General features: G+C 33.0%; 3 protein-coding genes and 2 non-coding genes across 5 annotated transcripts; 2 read left to right on the top strand and 3 right to left on the bottom strand.

Moving 5' to 3' along the window:
• Window positions 1–6299: 6299 nt before the first annotated feature.
• Window positions 6300–7676, top strand: LOC145949367 (epoxide hydrolase 2-like). Its single transcript, XM_083059110.1, has 3 exons — window positions 6300–6894; window positions 7019–7257; window positions 7341–7676. Exons 1-3 carry the CDS (start codon window positions 6430–6432, stop codon window positions 7585–7587), a joined length of 951 nt encoding a protein of 316 aa, XP_082915236.1. The 5' UTR covers window positions 6300–6429; the 3' UTR covers window positions 7588–7676.
• A 4108-nt stretch (window positions 7677–11784) lies between these two features.
• On the top strand, window positions 11785–13386 carry LOC109796431 (epoxide hydrolase 3). Its single transcript, XM_083059109.1, has 3 exons — window positions 11785–12447; window positions 12532–12776; window positions 12867–13386. The coding sequence occupies exons 1-3, from the start codon at window positions 11887–11889 to the stop codon at window positions 13111–13113; spliced, it is 1053 nt and encodes a 350-aa protein (XP_082915235.1). The 5' UTR covers window positions 11785–11886; the 3' UTR covers window positions 13114–13386.
• A 3496-nt stretch (window positions 13387–16882) lies between these two features.
• On the bottom strand, window positions 16883–19016 carry LOC109797210 (large ribosomal subunit protein eL18y). The gene is made up of 5 exons (XM_020357165.3): window positions 18876–19016; window positions 18700–18789; window positions 17956–18084; window positions 17663–17845; window positions 16883–17243 (listed from the first exon to the last, which is right to left on the bottom strand). The coding sequence occupies exons 1-5, from the start codon at window positions 18876–18878 to the stop codon at window positions 17085–17087; spliced, it is 564 nt and encodes a 187-aa protein (XP_020212754.1). The 5' UTR covers window positions 18879–19016; the 3' UTR covers window positions 16883–17084.
• On the bottom strand, window positions 18279–18355 carry LOC114915893 (small nucleolar RNA snoR53Y). Its single transcript, XR_003804082.1, has one exon. It is a non-coding gene; the product is annotated as a small nucleolar RNA snoR53Y (small nucleolar RNA).
• LOC114915892 (small nucleolar RNA snoR69Y) lies at window positions 18529–18631 on the bottom strand. The gene has a single exon (XR_003804081.1). It is a non-coding gene; the product is annotated as a small nucleolar RNA snoR69Y (small nucleolar RNA).
• Window positions 19017–21340: the final 2324 nt, after the last annotated feature.

Here is a 21340-nt window from a genome sequence, read left to right on the forward strand (position 1 = left end):
CTGAACTCCATCTCCAAAATCTCCTCTGCTGTTAAATTAATATAACTTTTGTAATCAAATCTACTCACACCTACATTTTCTACTTTATCCCTTTCACTTTCACTTTCACTTTCACTTTCACTTTCACTTTCACTATCATTAGAAATATCTTCATTCTCATCTTCAATAATATTTCCAATATCACTATCTTTACAAATATTAATGTCATCAAAACTACACTCTTCATCATCACTTAAATTAACGCATGCTTCACCATTGAAATTTGCCATCTGTATAGTATGTGAAAAATCCAACACAAATATTACTAAACAACACAATCAAAGTCCCTAAACCCTACATCACAATTTGAAATTACCAAAAAAAACAAACCGAACCATATAAAAAATATTATTCTTCACAACAAGACTATGCAAAAGGTATCTGGAACATAACACTTACATCTATCACCGACTACCGACAGATAACCACTCCGGTCAAATGCGTCGTGGGAAAATACTTTCGTCGGAGATGATGACGCTTTACGGCTGACAAACCAGCTTCCTTCGCCGGACAACAAAAACGGAAAACGAAACCACAACGACTATACGTGCGCTTTCAAAATGGACAGTCGCAACCAGGTCGACGGAAAACGACAATACACAGCCCTAAGCGGAGACGGAAAATTTAACCTTGTTAGCCTTCCGGAGAAGAACAACGCATTCAGAAATCAATCGCAACAACCTCGACGGAAAATGGAAATTTTAGGGTTCAATAACGGGGCAGTAAAATTCACAATGCGAAGCCCTCAGCGGAGAAGGCAATTTTACGTTCATAGCCTTGGGTGAAATTACCTTATTGTCCTTTACGAATTGTTCAACTTTCAAGTCTTACCTTTCCAGCTCACAAGGTGACTCACCTCATTAAGACCACATGTCAATCTGTCATTGGTTTACAAACAAGGGGCACAAAAACCCCTCCAAACAAAAGGGCACCGGAGCAATAGCCGTAAACTTGTCACGTGCTGCACAACTTTTAATATTTTCTCAAGAATCATCCGTATAGATATACATGTGGAAATATTTAGATGTCAGGTTGACCAAATATGAATAAAATTTTTGGTCAGACAAACATATATATTGGCACTTTTTTCTACTTAAAAGAAGAAATTAGGCCCAAGAAAATTTTAAATAAATTTAGACTTAAATATACTTTTAATTTCTTAAATTTATGATAAATTTATTTTTATTTTTCAAATTTAAAATTATTATTTTTTATTTTTATAATTTAAAAAAATATTTAATTTTTATATTTAAATTTTATTTAAAATTTTATCAAATATTATTATATAAAATTTGTCTATTAGTGTTTTTATTAGTGAAAATATCACATTAAATTAGTTAATATTGCATAATCGTCTTAATTAATCACTTTCAAATATGTTATTGGTGACCTAAAGGACTAAAATAAAACTTTTAAAAATTACAAAAATTAAAATCAATAATTTTAAATTGGAGAAACCAAAAATAAATTTATCTTAAATTTGAAAGATTAAAAATATATTTAAGTCAAAATTTTAAAATATTAATTTTATTTAATAAGAAAATATGAATAGTCTAATTTTAAAAAACTCTTACAGTCAATGTAACGACCCAGCTAGTCACTACACACGGCATCGCACACTAGAAACTCCAGACAGATAGAACAAGTATATAAATATAGGATCTAGAATATATAAATATACAAAGTTCTAGTCTGACTAGGGTTAAAGTGTACCAAAGAAAATTACAACCAAATGCTACTATCCCAAGTAGCTACCAGCAAAATATCCACACAAGCAAAACAACTCCACGGTCCGCCGGAGACTCACCACTAGACGCCCACCTATTCCTGTTCTGCTCCCATACACAGTATGATCATTGCAGTCCAAACACCATGGAAAACAGCAAAAGGGTAAGCTAGTGTAATTAAAAATCAGCATACAAATAGATACATAGCAATGTAATTAGATTTCATCATTATGAGTATCAGCTTATCTGCACAGCTTATATCACGCATCAATACCAGCATCACGATGTGGCTACATCAACGCTGTAGAACAGCAACAACAACACCACCTCAAGTGGTTATAACAGCACCGCCTAGCGGCAACATTAGCACTGCTCAGCAGCAGCAACAGCACCACCTCAAGTGGTTATAATGGCCTCTCAAATAGGCACACATCAGCACCAGCTAGCGGTTATTACAGCACCACAATAGTGGCTAACAGCACCGACATAGTGGTTATAACAGCACCACAATAGTGGCTAACAGCACCGACATAGCGGCTATAACAGCACCACAATAGTGGCTAAACACAGCATATAGCTCAGCAATAAACAGCACAGCAAAATCAGCATACAGCACAGCCAAGTAGTACTCAACACAGCTTACTACTCATAACTCAGCTCATCATTCTTGAGCATAGCCATATTATAAATCAGCATTTAAAATTATCAATAACAGCCCAGCTCAGCATAGCAAGACACATCTATTACAGCTTAACATCATCTTTCAACATTTACAACTAGTCAGCACAACTTATTTATCAATTACATCTCAGCTCAGCAATCACAGCAAAATTCAACAATGAACAGCCTATAATTCAGCTCGACTCAAATAATAAAGTTTAGCATTAGCATCACATAGCACAACTCAGCGTTACATCATTAACAACATACCGCACAACACAACTTTTCATCACACAGCATTGGCAACATTAATCAGCACAACCTATCGTCTTACAGCACATCTAAGCATCTTATAGCAACATACACCTAACACGACCCAACCATCTTATTTACAACTCATCTATCTTGTCCAATTACTCACCCAAACAACAAGAGTACACCTAAGCACCTAAAACAACTTTCAACTTAACCAAATCACTAAATGTGAAATGGCAACCATCACAACAAACAGCGCATCGGGAGTTATACTACTCCTACCATGCTCATCCTTATCTCATATGAAAGATAATCAAATTTCCTACAACTCTCATTAAGACACCAAGTCCAAATTCCTTCATCTACCTTGTTAAAAATGATAAAAACCGCAGCAGCTATAAACAAAGTTGACAGCTCAACCTCTCTTCACTAAAACAGCCATATCTAGAGTTCTAAAACTCCTTTTTGAGTGATTCCAGCTCCATTGGAAAGCTAACATCCAAGGCTACAACTTTCATGAAGACTGCAACGTCCAATTCTGAAAGCACCAAGGCGCTCAGCACCTACAAGGCGCTCAGCGCTTTGCCTCCAGAAGTGCTCCAGGGGGCTCTCTGCCCCCAAAGCGCTCAGCGGTTTAAAACCGCTCAGCGGATTGGTTCCAGGGGGCTCTCTGCCCCCAAAGCGCTCAGCGCTTTAAAACCGCTCAGCGGATTGGTTCCAGGGGCTCTCTGCCCCCAAAGCGCTCAGCACCTATGACAGTAACCCCAATCCCTCCCACCATTGTTGAATAACCATCCTGCAAAAACAAGAAATCCAAGCACATGCATTCCACCCAAACCACCCTATTCTCATCCAACCACATGAAAACCAAATTGTTTCCAACATGCAACCAAGAATCACCAAAAACCCCAAATTTTTTCATCAAAACCCAAAAAAAACCATTTTCATCACATACAGCCATCAATCTTCAAGGGATCAACCACATCATGAGTTTAAGGACTCATTTCCCACAAAATCTACTAAGAAAAACTAGCTTCCCTTACCTCGGACTGAAGAAAATCCGAGCTTCGGGTCCACGGAGATTGAAGAAAAAGAGAACTTGAAAGCGAACGGAGAAATGAGGAAATCCGCAACTAATTCTCTTGCCTAAGCTTGATTAGCACCTTCAATTTGAGGTCACCACAGGGAGAGAAAGTCAGTAGCAAGATGAAGGAGAGAGTGAGAGTGAGTAAAAGGGAAAATGAGAAAAAAAAATGAGAGCTGGAATGAGTCGGGAAGGAAAAGAAAAAGGGGTCCTCACAGTCAAGTTTTTATGCTACTTATAATTAGATTTTTTTTCATAAAATCTCACTTAAAAATATATTTTTTTTTTTTCAAATTTATCATCAATCAATAGTGATTCAAATATCAACTAGACATGTAGGTCAAGCACACCAACGTGATGAGCCTGAATCTTTTTTGAAAGATTTTTATGCATCCAATGGTATAATTCATGGAACTAGTTGTATTACTATTACCACACCTTAACAAAATGGGAGAATTGAGAGAAAACAATAACATATTCTCAATGTAACAAAGGCTCTCATATTTCAATCACATCTTTGTAAAGATTTTTGATCTTATACCATCCTATATGCAGTCTATTTAATAAAATTGTGTCCCTTCTGCTCTTAATTGGAATAAAATTCCTTTTGAACTTGTTCACAAGCAAAATCTAGATTTTCAAAACTTAAGTCTTTGGTTGTCTGATATATGCATCCACACCTTTGGCCCAACGTCACAAGTTTAACCCACGTTCACGACATAGAGCATTCTTGGGATTTCAGAATCAGACTAAGGGATTTGTCATTTTGAACATAGACACGAGATTTTTGTTTCTAGAAATGTTACCTTTCATGAAGAAAATTTTCCTTTTGTCCTAGATAAAATTATTCATGATAGTTGTTTTTCTAAAGGCCCAATACCTTTAGTTTTTGAAGCTCCAATTCCCAACCTTGAACCATTATCCAAGGAACCCAACTTAGAGTGTGCGTCCAATATTAATTAATCCCATTCCATTAAATACAGAAAATAATTTGTCCCTTTATTCATATTAGTCATAGTTATTGTTCTATGTATATTAAAGTTTATTTAAATAACATTTATTTATTTTTATGCAATTCATACACTTTATTTATTTTTAGCTATTATTATATTGTTTTTTTATATATATGTACTATCGTTTGTTATTTTGGCTAAATTGCAACGTGTGACGTTGTGGCCTACAGTTTTCATTAGGATTATTATAATTTTTTAAGATGTTCCTAATTACATTTTTATAATTCCGATGTGCCGGCCCGGGTCTATGTTCTTGGAATTTTGCTAATTTAACACAGCTTTTAGTGGGTTCTGGGCCAAACGATTTGACCCATTATTCATTTACTTTTTTAAAATATAAAAAATTAAATAATTAAAATAAATTAACTATAATTGTTCGGCCAATAAAGAGCAGTGATTAAAAATCTGAAACCTAAATTGGGCTATTGTCTCTTATTTATACAATTTACTTGTATTATCAGCTCTGTAATAATTTATCATAATTATCTTTCATTATCTTATTTCTCTCGTGATCTGTTTTCTTAGGAAATAGGAATAGTTTTATCTTATTCTTTCTAATCCAAGATAGTAAAATAACAGCTTAATAAAATATTTAATAAAACTATGTCCATCCCAAGAACACACCAAAAAGTTAATCTATTATATAAATTTAATTTATTTTACTTTTCGTATTCTAGAAGATTAAGTGGATAATGAGTCAGCTCATTTGGTCCATAACCCGAAATCTATGTTAAATTAGCGAAATTCCTGGCCGACACATAGCAATTAACAAATGTAAAAAAATAGTAAATCAAAATTTTATAAAATTAAACTGATTCTCCTTAATTACTTTTATAATATCTGCAATATATATATATATATATATATATATATATATATATATATTTACAAAAGGTTATAACGTGATTTTTTTAAATAATTAAAAAGAAATTAATGTAGTATTTTTAAAATAATTAAAAAAAATCACATGAATAGAAAAAGTAGTGTTTGCACAATCTAATCTAGATGGATGTTTATGAAATTTTTGCTCCTTAAAAAAAATCGTGATGAAAACTATAGGCCACAAGTTACAATTAAGGGACGCGTCCAATGAGGCTCTTAATTAACCAAATCGATGCTTTTACTGAAAGTTTTTCTCGGAATGAGACTGTTTTGAAATATGTTTCCAGTTTGAGATACACCAGAAAATATAAACCATCACTATATACACACATGCGTTGAGACGGTTGTGTAGCAGATTACACTTTTATTTTAGCCCTTAACACTACTAGATAGTAGATACTGTTTTAACTTTGATGCAGTCAAGTGCTGCGTTTTGATATTTTAAATTTAATTAGTGTTTTTTTGACGCCGCATGCACTGCTTTTTGTATAGCAGCATAATTTTGTTGACTTGGGTTGGTGTGAGAGACAAATGAATCTGAAGGCTGAAGCTGCCAGTATCCATATTTCATTGCATGCGTCAACAGATAAAATGATTAAATTAAAAAACCTGAAATCGCAGCCGGGTGGTTGTCAAGCTAAAATAAAAGAATGAAAAAGCATCTCTCAATTGCGTCAGAGAAGACGTAAATTCAAGCAGAGAATAGTGGCTATAAAATATAAATCATTAGGCTTGGCTTGGTTCAGCAGTGTGCAAGAAAAAAGGTGAGATGGAAAGCATAGTGCACAGAAGAGTGGAAGTGAATGGCATAAAAATGCACGTAGCAGAGAAAGGAGAAGGCCCTGTGGTGTTGTTCCTGCATGGCTTCCCCGAGCTCTGGTACTCATGGCGCCACCAGATTCTGGCTCTCAGTTCCCTCGGGTACCGTGCCGTGGCTCCTGATCTGCGTGGCTACGGTGACACGGAGGCACCACCTTCAATCAGCAGCTACAACTGCTTGCATATTGTGGGTGACCTCGTTGCTCTTATAGATTCTCTGGGTGTGGAGCAAGTGTTCCTTGTGGCTCATGACTGGGGTTCCATCATTGGTTGGTTCCTATGCATGTTTCGCCCTGAGAAAGTCAAGGCCTATGTATGTCTCAGTGTTCCTCTCCTCCACAGAGACCCCAACGTTAGAACAGTTGATGCCATGCGTGCTATGTACGGAGACGACTACTATATCTGCAGATTTCAGGTTATATATATATGTCTGTAATAACTCATAACCCCTGCATGCATATGCATATGCATATGCATATGCATATGCATGCTTTTATTGCCTTAATTAATGAATATTTATAAGAGAAACCGTGTGACAGGAACCAGGAGAAATAGAGGCTCAGATGGCTCAAGTTGGCACTGAGTATGTCATCAAGAACATCATTACAACTCGCAAGCCTGGTCCTCCAATCCTTCCCAAGGGAAGGTTTGAGTTCAATCCCGAAATGCCTCAAACCTTGCCTCCTTGGCTCACGGAAGATGATCTTGCTTATTTTGTCTCCAAATTCGACAAAACCGGCTTCACTGGAGCCATGAACTACTACAGAAATTTCAACTCGTAATTTCTTCACTCTCCGAGATAATAATAATAGTTCTTTTCCACTGCTCTTATAATTAATTTGTTATAAATTTAATTTTCAGAAATTGGGAGTTGACGGCGCCATGGAGTGGAGTGCAAATCAAAGTGCCAGTAAAATATATAACAGGTGAGTTGGACACCGTATACACCTCGCTAGGCCTGAAGGAGTATATCCATGGTGGAGGTTTCAAGCAAGATGTGCCCAATTTGGAAGAAGTGATTGTGCAGAAAGGTGTGGCTCATTTCAACAATCAAGAAGCCGCCGAGGAAATCAATGCTCACATATACGATTTTATAAAGAAGTTTTGATGTGATCCCGAAACGAATTCAACCTGCCTGCTTGTGTAATATATATAATGCAAATGATACCCGCTAAATAAATTTTCAATCTTGCAACATATATTTTCTTGACAGAGAACTCCTTAGTTATTTATCTAGCTATTGCTGAATTAATGATGATAAATAAACAATATTGTTTAACCTTCTATATCAATATGTATTGAAAAAGAATGTATTGAAATCCTTCAATCTTTAAGGGTATCGTAGCAACTCTCATCTTTTAATTATTTATTTATCTTTTTTTAATAATAAGATGTCAAAAAATAATATTGAAGATCTAATTTGTAAACAACAATAAAATTATTTTTTAATATTTTTATTTTTTACTAATAAAAAATATATTTACTCTTTAATTACTATATATTAAAAATTTTATATTCTTTTATATACCTATACATCATTAAGACTTCATATCCTTTCATATATATATATATATAAAATATGACTTTAATTTTACAGGATCTTAAATGTCTTTAATATATAATTATTTCCATACAAGATGAATGTTAGATCAATGAATCTAACACAATCAACATTGACCAATTGAGCAAATTTATGACAAATAGAAAATTGGAAGCTAAGGACCGTGGATTTTAGGAGATTAAGAAATTCAGCTATGATAATCTTTTTATATAGTTATATACTATCAAATAGTACTTACATTCTTAAATATTTATGTACCAAAAAAAATCAAAAATATTTAATCAATATATAGGGTATCTATTTTTTCATATAATTTAAATTTTTAAATTTACGTCAAAAATATAAAACAATAAAATCTCAAAATATATTTTAATATACTTATATTAAGTTTTATTATAATTAATTTTTATATAATGTTACATTAATTGTATTGAATGTTATACATTAATGTTGAGGCAACGCTTGTCATCTTAATGGACTGACACAAATATGAGTTATGCACTTGAAAATTGCTTGAATTGATTCGAATCACCTGAAAAACAAAAGATCCAAGCATGCAACACTAAAATCCACCGATCTACATCACATGTAGTTCATTTCTCATCCAAATAACAACATGCAATTACCAAATATCGTTCAAAAATCATCAATATCTTTCTTTACATGCTCAAAAGCACCAAAACTTAATCATTATCAAACATTCAATCCGAATCTAGTCAAAATGACAATATTTTGATAATAAAAAAAAATCAACATGAAACCCCAACAAAACAATTAACAAGTCGTTCTTAACTTTTCTTATCTTGACTTCATGCTAAAAGAGAATGAAGAAGAAGGGAAGGAGGAGAACTTCAAGTGACCACAAGTTCTGTGCCTACACTACTTTGATTCTTAATTGTCTGACTTCAAATCAACACCCATCATGGATCAATACTGATCACCTATACTTTTGGGTAGCCTAGAAAGAAGAAGGGAAACTTTTGAATTTCAAAGCATTTAACTTTGACTAATCGCTTTAGGACTCTTAAAAACTAAACTTGTAAAATTCAATTCTAAAAATAAACCTTATATATACTACTTTCTCTGAAGATCAAACTGGATATTTATCGAGAAAAACATTCTAAAATACCTAAAAAACTCTTCAGAAGTTCCTTAATTTTCAGGGTTTTTCAACACCATATCTCAGAGCTTCAAAATACACAATTATTACCAAAAAATAATAATTAATAAAAAAATATACAGTGTTATATAAATAATTGATTATAATATATGACTAGTTTTTAAAATTAAAACTAGTTATAATAAAATAAAATCAATTATAAAAAATATTTATGGTTAATAATCATTTAATGTATATGGTTAATTTTATAATATTTTTTTAAAATAATCAATTATAATAAAATTGGTTAATTGTGGTTATAATTAATTTTTTTTCATAAATGATTATTTTGATTACGTACCGATCGAGGGATAAAGAAATTAGTGGGGCAACTATCCCCAGTCAGTTAGTAATAGATTGGTTCCTGGGGAGATAGATTGTAGGGGTAGGGGCAAGGTAGCTGCTATAGAACACCACTTCGGATCCCATCTCCATGCAGAAGGGATTGATACGTGGAACTACCCTCGTAACTTTTCATTTTAGTTTGTACTCCAACTACTCAATAAATGTGTCACGTTTAATCTCATTATACTAGCTAGCTGCTATGGGATCCTGGACTCAGGCATACACACTATCCAGGAGGAACTATACGATATCTTCTCTTTCCCTCTTTCGTCAAGCGAATCATGTTTCTCTTTCTCTCTCTTTCCTACGTTATCAAAATAATTAATATAACTTTATTTCAATTACTCATAATTTGTTTTCCAAATTTTACTAGATTAAATATTTTAAATCTTAAGAAAACACTCTAAAAATAGCTATAATAATATTTAAATATATGTTATTTCAATAGGGAAAAATTGTACTCACATCTCTGGAACCTACATATCTCTTTTTTAGTTTTTGAAATTACTTACCTCCCTTAAAATAAAATTATTAGCTAAACTGAAAAAAGAGAGAGAAAAAATAAACTAATACATATCCCATCAATTATATAAGTGCTAGCTAATTATCCTTCGTTTCTATATTACGTATATAATATATCTTTTGTCTTTTTTATTAAAATTTTGAAAATATAATTTCTCAGTCCATTTTTTTTTCTCTAAATTTAGGATATTATTTTTTCACAATTGGTTTTATCTTTTGTAAGGGATTTTACGCATTATTTAGATAAATAAATATATAAAAGATCACTTAAAAATTAAAACGCGGTGTGTCTCATTTAAAAAAAAAAAAAATAATAATAATAATAATAATAATAAATAATAAAAAAAGCTTATTTGAAGCAGTTAGAAATAATATTGAAATAGTGCTAAAGAGAAATGGAACTTGATATTTTCGACTTATGCTGGAACCTTGATTTTCTAAACTGAGTTTCTTAAGATCCAAAATGATCTAAGAAGAAAATCAAAATCATGTAAAAAAAAATGAAAATAAGAAAAAGAAGGATATTCTCACCTTTAACGAAATTGGTAAGGTCAAAACCTTGATGAAGAAAGGAACGAGAAGTGTGGATGAACACTATAGTCAACTAAACTACCTTTAATTAAAAATTTATTAGCTAATAAATGTTTATTATTTAATTTTTTTTGTCAAATTCTTTAAACACCTAATTTCTATGTTGCATGAATACGTCATGAGACTGGTATGTTTCTGAATCTTACACTCTTTCAAAATGAACAGGTTACGGACGCACCTTTGGCACTTCGACGAACCATGTTCACACAAATTGGACACGTCTCCGTTACGGATACCTACAAAATTAATGTGTCTCCATCATAAACACCTGCAAATGAATATGTCTCTATCTCGATGCCAAGATGCAAATTCAATATTATTTTATAAAAAGAATGAATCTTGATAAAAATAGAAACAAAGAAAGGTGAATTTAAGATTTATTTTTTAAAAAACAAAGAAGAATAAACCTCAATAAAAACAAACAAAAAAAAAGAGAATTTAAATTTTTTTTAAAAAAAGTCTCAATAAAAATATAAAAATAAAAAAGAAAAGATTTGAGATTTTTTAAAAAGAAAAAAAATCTTGATAAAACAAAAAAAATAAAGATAGTCCTTTTTGTCTTTCCTTACTTAAAGAAAAAAATCTTAATAAAAAGAGAAATAATAAAGAAAAAATTTAAGATTTAAAAAAATTATTATAGAACTTAATGTTTCTTAATAATTTATTTTTAAAACTTAATAAATTATTAACATTTTAATATATAATCTTTTTGTCGTTATTCATATTATATATATATATATATATCTATATATATATATATATATATATATATATATATTTATTTATTTTGTATTCATGTATTTTATGTTTTTTGATTTTTCCGTACTCTCGTACGAATATGTGTCTCTGTGTCGTGTCTGACATATCTAATTTAAACTTTTTTTTATCAAATTTATTATTTAAATTTGAATGCTATTTTATTATTAAATTGTTTTTGTCAATTTCTTTGAACCGACTTTGAATTCATTGCATTAGAAATTGTGTAGCACCTTAATATTGAAAATTGCGTACAAATTAGGGGGATACCAAAATGTAAAAATTCAAAATTAAAGTCTGACTAAGCAAGTTAAATAAGCTGAAATGTTGAGGTTTGCAAATTAGATTGCATAACTTGTTGGGTCTTTAGTTAAGATTAAGATTAGTCAAATATAATTTATTTGACAGGTAGCATTAAATGAGTGGAGAGGGGAGTGTATATAAAGGGGAGAGATGAAAGTGGTAATTGATAGATGATAGATGAAATGGCAAAGCAAGGTGTGAAGAAGGTGTGGTTGGTTTTGTTAGTAGCGTGTTTGAATATGAACCAAGACACGGTGGCGGTGGATTTGGCGGGAATCAAACACAGAAGAGTGGAAGTGAATGGCATAAAAATGCACGTAGCAGAGAAAGGAGAGGGCCCTGTGGTGTTGCTCCTCCACGGCTTCCCCGAGCTTTGGTACTCTTGGCGCTACCAGATAGAGGCTCTGAGCTCCCTCGGGTACCGTGCGGTGGCTCCTGATCTCCGTGGCTACGGTGACACTGAGGCACCAACTTCAATAAGCAACTACACTGTCTTTCATATAGTGGGTGACATCGTTGCGCTCATTGACTCACTCGGTGTGGACCAAGTCTACCTCGTGGCTCATGACTGGGGTGCCATCATAGCTTGGTACCTCTCCTTGTTCCGCCCCGAAAGAGTGAAGGCCTATGTCTGCCTCAGTGTTCCTTTCCTCCGCAGAGACCCCAACATTAGAACAGTTGACGGATTGCGTGCTTCCTATGGAGATGACTACTATATCTGTAGATTTCAGGTTTCTTATTTCTCTCATTCTCTATATGTTTAGCAAACCACTATTTTTGCTTTTTAGTTTTAGTTTTTCATTGGCTGTGCACAGAAACCTGGCCAAATGGAGGCTCAGATGGCTCAAGTTGGCACCGAGTATGTCATCAACAACATGCTTACCTCTCGCCAAACTGGTCCTCCAATCCTTCCCAAGGGAGAGTTCGGAACAGGGTTCAATCCGAATATGACTGATACCTTGCCTTCTTGGCTCACACAAGATGATCTTCATTATTATGTCTCCAAATTTCAGAAGACCGGCTTCACTCCAGCCTTGAACTACTATAGAAATATGAACTTGTAATTTCTTCATGAGATAATTGTTTTCAACTTCTCTCAGACTGATTATGTTTGGATAAAAAAGACAAATAATAAATTTAATATTTGCAGAAATTGGGAGCTGTTGCCACCATGGAGTGGAGTGAAAATCCAGACGCATGTAAAATTCATTACGGGGGAGTTGGACTCGGTGTACACCACGTCATACTTTAGGAACTATATTGACAGTGGAGATTTCAAGGAAGATGTGCCAAATTTAGAACAAGTGATTGTGCTGAAAGACGTAGCTCATTTCAATAATCAAGAAGCAGCAGACCAAGTCAATGATCACATATACAATTTTATTAAAAAGTTCTGATCTGATCAACACAACCAAATCAACCAGGAGAGCAGAAAGGGTTTTAAATTATTGAATTTATGCTTTATTTTGTTATTACTTATTTTTGATGGGGAGGATTCTCTGCTACTTGATTTCCAAGTACACAGAACCTGATCCAATCAACCTAGATACCGTGCCAATCTCCCATGTTTAAGTTATGTTGTGTAATAATATACTGTACCCTGGTGACTTCTCGTTTTAGTTGTGTAATAATAATATACTGTAATAATAAACGTGCCACGCTTATTTTCATTGTGTAGTTCTCATCACAGTTTACTTATCTTATGTCTAAATACTTGAATAAATTATACTATTAATTTAATATTACTTTATAAAGCCAAGAGTTGAGTTGGAAATGTCTAAAACGAAAGTGATGACCAAGAGGGAAGCCGCCCCTGAAGGTTGTGCGAGGGTGGAACAAAGATGGAAGCACATTCAACAACCATGATGAAGAGTTGGGTTTCAAGGAATATCATCTATGAGTATGTTTTGAACATCAAACATATATATTGACCAAGCTTCCATCAAAGAAATAGAAGAGAAAAAAATAAGTTATCAGAAACAGATAAAAAAAATATATTAAAATGAGTTTATTTTATTTAAAAGAAATATATATATAAAAAAAAAAGAGGAATAATATTATAATATTATTTAATTCAAATAAATTATAAATAAAAAAATTACCATTTTATGCTTTCAAAGTTAACTACTTTTCTTTTAATTGATTACATTAAATTTTTATTCAAATAAATCAAATTCATTTATTATAATCAAATCAGATACGTAGTATTTGAATTCAACCAAATAAATAGTCACAAATGTTTTTTTTTTTATAAGCAAAATAAATTAATGAGAGTACAAGGAGTACCCTAACTCATTACAAAATACAAAGTCACCTAAACAAAATCCAACGTAATTCATACAAAAAGGTAATCACCTGAATGTAATGTCTACCACCATTACAAAATTAGGACCATAAAATGTCATCTAATAATCAAACAGGTTCAGTAATCAGAAAACCAGATACAAAACTAACACCCTGATGTATACAGAATCAGAAAGAATCATTATTCCAGAAGTTAAGGCAAACACCAGGGGAAGAAAACCACGCTGAGAATGGGTAAAAAAATGACTTATCTTTGGTCTTAATACAGTTCCAACTACGTAATTTGATTAATTCCACTAAATCCTTAATTGCCACCACCTTGTCTTTAAAAATGACATCATTTCTAGCAAGCCACAGAGACCAAATTGTGGCTAACCAAACCACAGACCACCTCATCCTATCTCTACCACTGCATCTAGGAAATCTAATAAAATGAGCAAAATTTTCATGACAGGAGTTGTGTAAAACTGTTGAAACACCAAACCAAGTAAAAATAGATAACCATACAGAATAGGCATAATAACATCCGAATAATAGGTGAGAGGTATTCTCCAAATCTTCACCACACCAAGCACATCCACTAGCAGAAATATTAAGAACCTTCCGCTTAATTAAGTTACATTTACTTGGTATCTTATTCAGTAAGGCTTTCCAAGCAAAACCTGATACTTTAGAAGGTACACAATTAGACCAGAGAAATTTATGAAGCGGAAAATCTGCGTAGATACCATCATTAATCACCGCCTTGTATGCTGATTTCACATTATATATCCCATCATTAGAATCCTTCCAACACCACCTATCACAACAATCATTCTTTAAGACAGTTGATCCTAAATCAGCAGCTAATTATGATAATAAATCTAATTCCCATTGAAATAGACTCCTACACCAAGACCAAATCCACTCAAAACCTCCATCCCTCCAAAGCACCATGTTTGCGACCAATACATCCTTGTCAGAAGCTATAGAGAACAATCTACTATATGGATTACAAAGTGGTCCCTGACCACTCCAACCATCCTTCCAAAAAAAGGTATTTCGACCATCCCCCACCACCTTGGTACACCTAGAAGAGAACCAATCAAATGATGTGTATGGAGCAGAATCAATGGTCCACAGATCAACCCACCACTTTGAACTTTGTACTTTATCACCAACTCCCTGAAAACAACCCTCCCCATAAATAGAAGTGACAACCCTATGCCAAAACCTACCCTTTTCAACTAACAGCCGCCATCTCCACTTTCCAAGGAGAGCAAGGTTAAATGCTCTAAGGTCTAGAATTCCCAACCCACCATGTTCCTTTCCCATACACACCTCCTGTCAAGCCACCCAAGCAATTTTCCTATGATTTTCATCCCCTCCCCAAAGAAAGAGTTTAAAAAGAGATTCAAGTTTAGAAATGATGCCTTGAGGAGCCTTGAAGAAAGAAAGATAGTAGATCGGAATGGAATTAAGGACTGATTTCAAGAGGACACTACGCCCACCAAAGGACAGAGTTGAAGACTTCCATTTTGATAACCTCTTCTTCACTTTAGAAATCACGGGCTCCCAAGTTTTGATACAACGTGGATTTGCCCCAAGAGCTAACCCCAAATAGCAAAAAGGTAAAGAACCAACCTTACAGTTTAGAAACTGAGCCATCAAGTTTAACACTTCAATATTAATATTGAACCCAAAGAGCTTGCTTTTATGAAAATTAACTTTGAGACCCGCCACCAACTCAAAAATCTGTAAGATAGATTTTATCGCCCAAACATTATGTAAAGATGCTCCGCCAATAATTAAAGTGTCATCTGCATATTGAAGGTGAGACACACTAACTGACTGGTGTCCAACTGAATAGCCACTAAACACATGACATTCCACAGCTTTGCTCATCAATGCATTAAGGCCCTCAACAACTATAAGAAATAGACATGGAGCAAGCGGATCCCCTTGTCTTAGTCCCTTGCCAATCCCAAACTCACCCGTGGGACTGCCATTTAATAGGACAAAAATTATTGTAGTGCTCACACATTCAGCAATCCACTTCCTCCATTTTAACGGAAAACTCATCCTTTCCATCATGTATCGAAGGAACTCCCAATTAACTGAATCATATGCCTTTTCAAAATCAACTTTAAAAAGCAAACATTTACGTTTCTTCCTTCTAATCTCCTCAATAATTTCATTGGCAACCACAACTCCATCAAAAATAGATCTTCCTTGTATAAAGGCTGATTGACAATCTAAAATAACGTTACTTATTACTGCCCTCAATCTATTAGCCAACAATTTTGCCACCACCTTATACATACAACCAATTAGGGAAATTGGTTTGTAGTCTTCAACTCTTTGAGGGCTCTCAATCTTTGGGATTAGAACGATAAAAGAGCTATTGGAACCCTTCACTAATTTTCCATTTGCATGAAACTCATTAATAAAAGCCAAAAAATCTACCTTGACAACCTCCCAAAAGTCTTTAATAAAATTAAAATTAAAACCGTCTGGACTTTTGGAACCATCACAATCCCATACAACTTCTTTCACTTCTTCCTCAGAGAAAGGTAATACCAAAGAAATCACATCCTCTTCAGACAAAGTCTTGAAATAAATAAGTCTTACAAAATAAATAAACAGCATTTTGTATGCATAGCCTGTTCTCTCTTTTATTTCCTCTCACATAACACAACGAGTGACCAAATTCCTGTGGCATCTCGCTGAGCAAGGTCAGGTTTTTAAAACTTAAATACATTTACTAACACAAGACATCAAACCCGACATTGAACTTAATAAATATACATAAATCAATTTTTCGTTTTAGTAGACAAAGGCTTACCCTCAAACGGTAGCACACTCAATCAACAAACAAGCAGGTCACGAAAAATGACTAGCTTTTCAATAGGTGGAATCAAATGCGAGTTTTTTAATTCACGTCAATGTAAAACAAGGGAGCCAAGATGTCAATACTGAAAATCCTTATCAGAACATAAATATAATAAAATCTGTCGCCAACGCCTATAACAAAAACTTGTATTTCAGAAGTGAACACTTCAAAAAAAAATAGAACATAATCTTCTTAAACTCTAAATCCTCTGCTGTTCCTCCTTCCTCTAGCCCTCTCGAACTTTCTTCCCTTAGCTCTTACATAGGGCTTGGTATGGCTGTGTGGGACACCAGGAGCAGGACCAAAGTGTTTCACAGCTTCCCGAGCATTCTTGGGGCCTCTAAGAAGGACCTGTATTCAAGTATATAAACAAAAATTAACTTTACAGAGCCATAGCTCCTCAAACTATCCAGGCTCTTCCTATCCATCATATTATATACCACCAAGTATATTTATGCGAATATCAAATACAACAGATAAATACTAACATTTAGGCCGATGAATATTATTACCACAATGCATGCCATCAAACCAAAAAATTATTAATTACAGCAGTCAAACTCAAAACGTTCATAATCATTCTTGAATCTATACAGTATATCAAGAAAATACGATTCAAACCAGGGGCTGGGATTCCTGCACTAAAATGAATAATTCTCCCATCTAAAGATGTCACCGATAGAAGTAGGTTCAATAATGTGAGCAAGAGTAAGATTTTTAGCAATTCACTCAACAAATGACAAAGGCCAACAATGATAATCCACCCATACCGTATTCTGACCCAAAGGAGCCCTTAGGGCAAGCTGCTCAAATGTCAAGCATTCACCGCCAGCCTTTTCAATTCTAGCCCGCGCTCTTTTAGTAAACCTGAGTGCTGTAATTTTCAATGCTGGAACTTCATATACCCTGATATCATCAGTTACAGTCCCCACTATAACAGCAATTTTATCTTCCTACATTAGGAAAAATCATAACATCGGATTAAACAACCATTAACCAAACTACCGAAGAATTAGGCACCAGTACAGACTTACAGCAAAGATTGTGACAGAAAGAGACATACCTTCCCCTTTGTATACTTGATCAACCTTGACAACGAAATTGGAGGCTTGTTAACCTTGCTCATAAACAAGCGCTTGAGTATCACAGCACTAAAACGGCTGCCAGTCCTCCGAACAACGAACCGATAGAGCTGAACGAGTAACAATTTAATCAGAAACATACCACGCATTTGTATAATCTAAATAAAGAATTAATAAGAAAATATTCATGTGAATTGTATGCAAATTCAATCATGGCAAAGAAACAAATATTTCCATGCCTAGTAAAAGCTTGAGCAATCTTAAAAAAACTTAAAATTCAACAAAGGGCAATAAATAAAGAACTAGTTCCCTCAGTATAACGAAAGTATTAATCACATGTAATCAGCATTAGCATGGTTAAAAAACAGCATCACTGGGAACCCCAAGTCCATTGCAATGACAAAATTGCAATAAAGGGACCAACTCCACATAGAGTAAAAGTAAAACTATAAGAGCAGCACACATAATAAACTATTTAACATGGGTTTTTCGCTAATACAACCACCGTTCTAACTTGAAATGAATTTTTTATTTCAAAAGCGTGTTAAGTGTGAGTGTAGGCTCAGACAAATGTGGAAAAGTTATATTCCCGGACCTTTCAAAAGGCGAAGGGTCTCATAATGAGCTGGGATCACATTTATCATCATCGTCGTGAAAAATTGAAAACACACAACGGATCTAGGGTACGAAAAATGAAGTTACGGAGATAGTGAAAAAAGAAGAACCTTGACAAGTAGTTTGAGGTAGATGTCATTGGACTTGGGTGCTGTTCTTTTGGTCTTTTTGCTCTTACCCCCAGCCTTAAGATCGATCCCCTGCGTATCATACAAAAATATAAGATTACCACTGATGAGTGATGCGTTCAAAGGAGCGCAATGGAGACGAAGAAGAGGGCACATACCATTGCAGCTCTGGCTCTTGCAACAACACGCTTCTATGGTTGCTATGCCTCTAATTCGACGCCGTAACTAGAATGAAGCTATGTATTAGGGTTTTTCAGCTATGGATCTGGGCCTTCTCATTATTTTTTGGACTGAGGCTAAGCAAAAGGCCCAATACTATATATCCATTTCGTGTAATGTACTTTTCACATTCGACCCAAAGGGCCGTTATAGTTTTTTCTCAGCATATTTTATCTTTTTTAAATATTTTATTTTAATGATTTTTTTATCTAAAATATAACCGGAAAATGAGAAGACGAAAATTTTAAATTAAATTAGTTTTTAATTTATATTTTTAAATAAATTATTTCAATTATAACTTTTTAATCATGTTTTATTTTTAATTCAATGAATATAGAAAAAAAAAAACTAATAAACAACACGAATCATAAAATATATATAAATATTTAACAAATTGTGTAATTTCAGTTATCTTATTTAAAAATTCAAATCCTCGCAAAGGGCAAGGAACTTTAATGGAAGCGAGTGATTTTGCTATCAAGAGGGAAAAAGATCCAAGAGTTAGGTTTAAAGAGTGCTTTTTCTAAACAACTAGCAAAGTGTACAAAAAAATATATTCTAGAAATCATCAATAATTATATAAAATAACTGTACATTTTGCAATCACTACAGGATAACATTCTTATAAAAAAGTTTAAAAAGTTGTCCAAAAATTAACAATCCATGGATTACCTCTAAGTATAACAGTATCACACTCTCTATACATGTGTCTTTCTGGAAAAGTTGTAACCACATTTTTACTAAGGATACAATCAACAATAAAACTTTTAAATTTGGAGAAGTCCCAACTACCATACACCACTTTATTCACCTTCAACTAAAATCTGGTGGAAGGAATAACATAAAGAACAATCAAATTAATAATATTATTTTACACATCTCAGTACTTAACAAACACCAACACTCTATTAGAAGTTTTTAAAAATTGTTTGCATAAATACAACTCCTTCTCCACACAATAACATTTATTGGAGAAAAAAATTGAGGGATATATTTACCACTATGAGACCCCATCATAGTTATGGAGCATTTGGCTAATGAATAAGACCCCATCAAAACATAACTATATAGTATTGGTTTTAATTTTACCTCAATATAAAGTTTTCAATTTCTCCAATTAACTCGCCATTAATTGCACAACAAACTGGTTAAATTTGTACATTCCAACAAAATCAAACCACATTGAGATAACATCAATGCTTTAAAAAGATCAACAAAAGTTTGATATATTTTGCATTGTAAGCAGTTGATTTCTTTAATTATTGTGACTAAAGTTTCATTCTCTATAGCTTATATATAAAAGAGTTTCTTAGGAGAAATAAAATTTGCACAAGCACCCGCAGGATTTAAAAATGTTAACAGTGTAAGTGGAGAGAAATGAAATTCAAGATGCATTTTCCAGATGACAAAAGCTAAATCGCAAACTACAAATGTAATTATTAAAGCATGTCCACAGTATTTTTGTATTTTACTTTTTCAACAAGCACTTAGGGTGTAATCAGAAAACATCATTGAAAGGTAATTGATGTGGCCTAAAAAGTTCGGGTATTGATTTAAACAGTAATTCTTTATTAGATTTTTGTGGATCCAATTAATCAAACGTATCTCATATAATATTCGAGAGAAAAGAAGAAAGAAACGCGTATTTAAACAAGGGGAAAACTGTAAATTATGGATTTGTGCGAGACCATAACAATCCATTTCTTGACCCTCCATTCACAATGCATATTTTTCACCACAAAATCACATTTATTGAATCATTGTTTGTGGATTGACAATCATTTTTTTTATATAATTTTTTTGCAAAACAACCATAAATCGTATGCTATGGATGACTAACAAAATAGTTAGGGATCACTACAAAACATGAATCACGATCATGTGCTTCCCCCGACAACTATTGTTCAAATAATTTTGTTACATATTTATTTTATTATATTTTTATTTCAATATTAAAATAAACACAATTTAATACTTTCAATTTGAAATAAAAATTAATAAATTATAATGTTGTAACATAACATGGGGGAATTATTTGACATATTTTTAAAATAACTTAGACAAATTTCTAAGCTCTCAAATTTAAATGGTTTTTTTAGTTCTTGTAATTTTTTAAAAAAATTATTTTAATTCTTATACTTAAATTTTGTTGAAAAATTTATCAAATATTATCATATAAAATCTATCTACTAATATTTTATTAATGAAAATTTCACATTAAATCATGATGATATATAATTATTTTAATTTGTTACTATTAAATATATTAATAGTAAATCAAGAGATTAAAATAAAAATTTTAAAAAATTATAGAAATTTAAAATAATAATTTTAAATTTGAGAGATTAAAGATAAATTTAATCTAATTTTAAATAATTAAAGACATTTAAACCTTTAAAATTCA

This window comes from Cajanus cajan, chromosome 6 (assembly GCF_000230855.2).
Source record: "Cajanus cajan strain Asha chromosome 6, NIPB_CcT2T_4, whole genome shotgun sequence".
In the NCBI taxonomy this organism is placed as follows: Eukaryota; Viridiplantae; Streptophyta; class Magnoliopsida; order Fabales; family Fabaceae; genus Cajanus; species Cajanus cajan.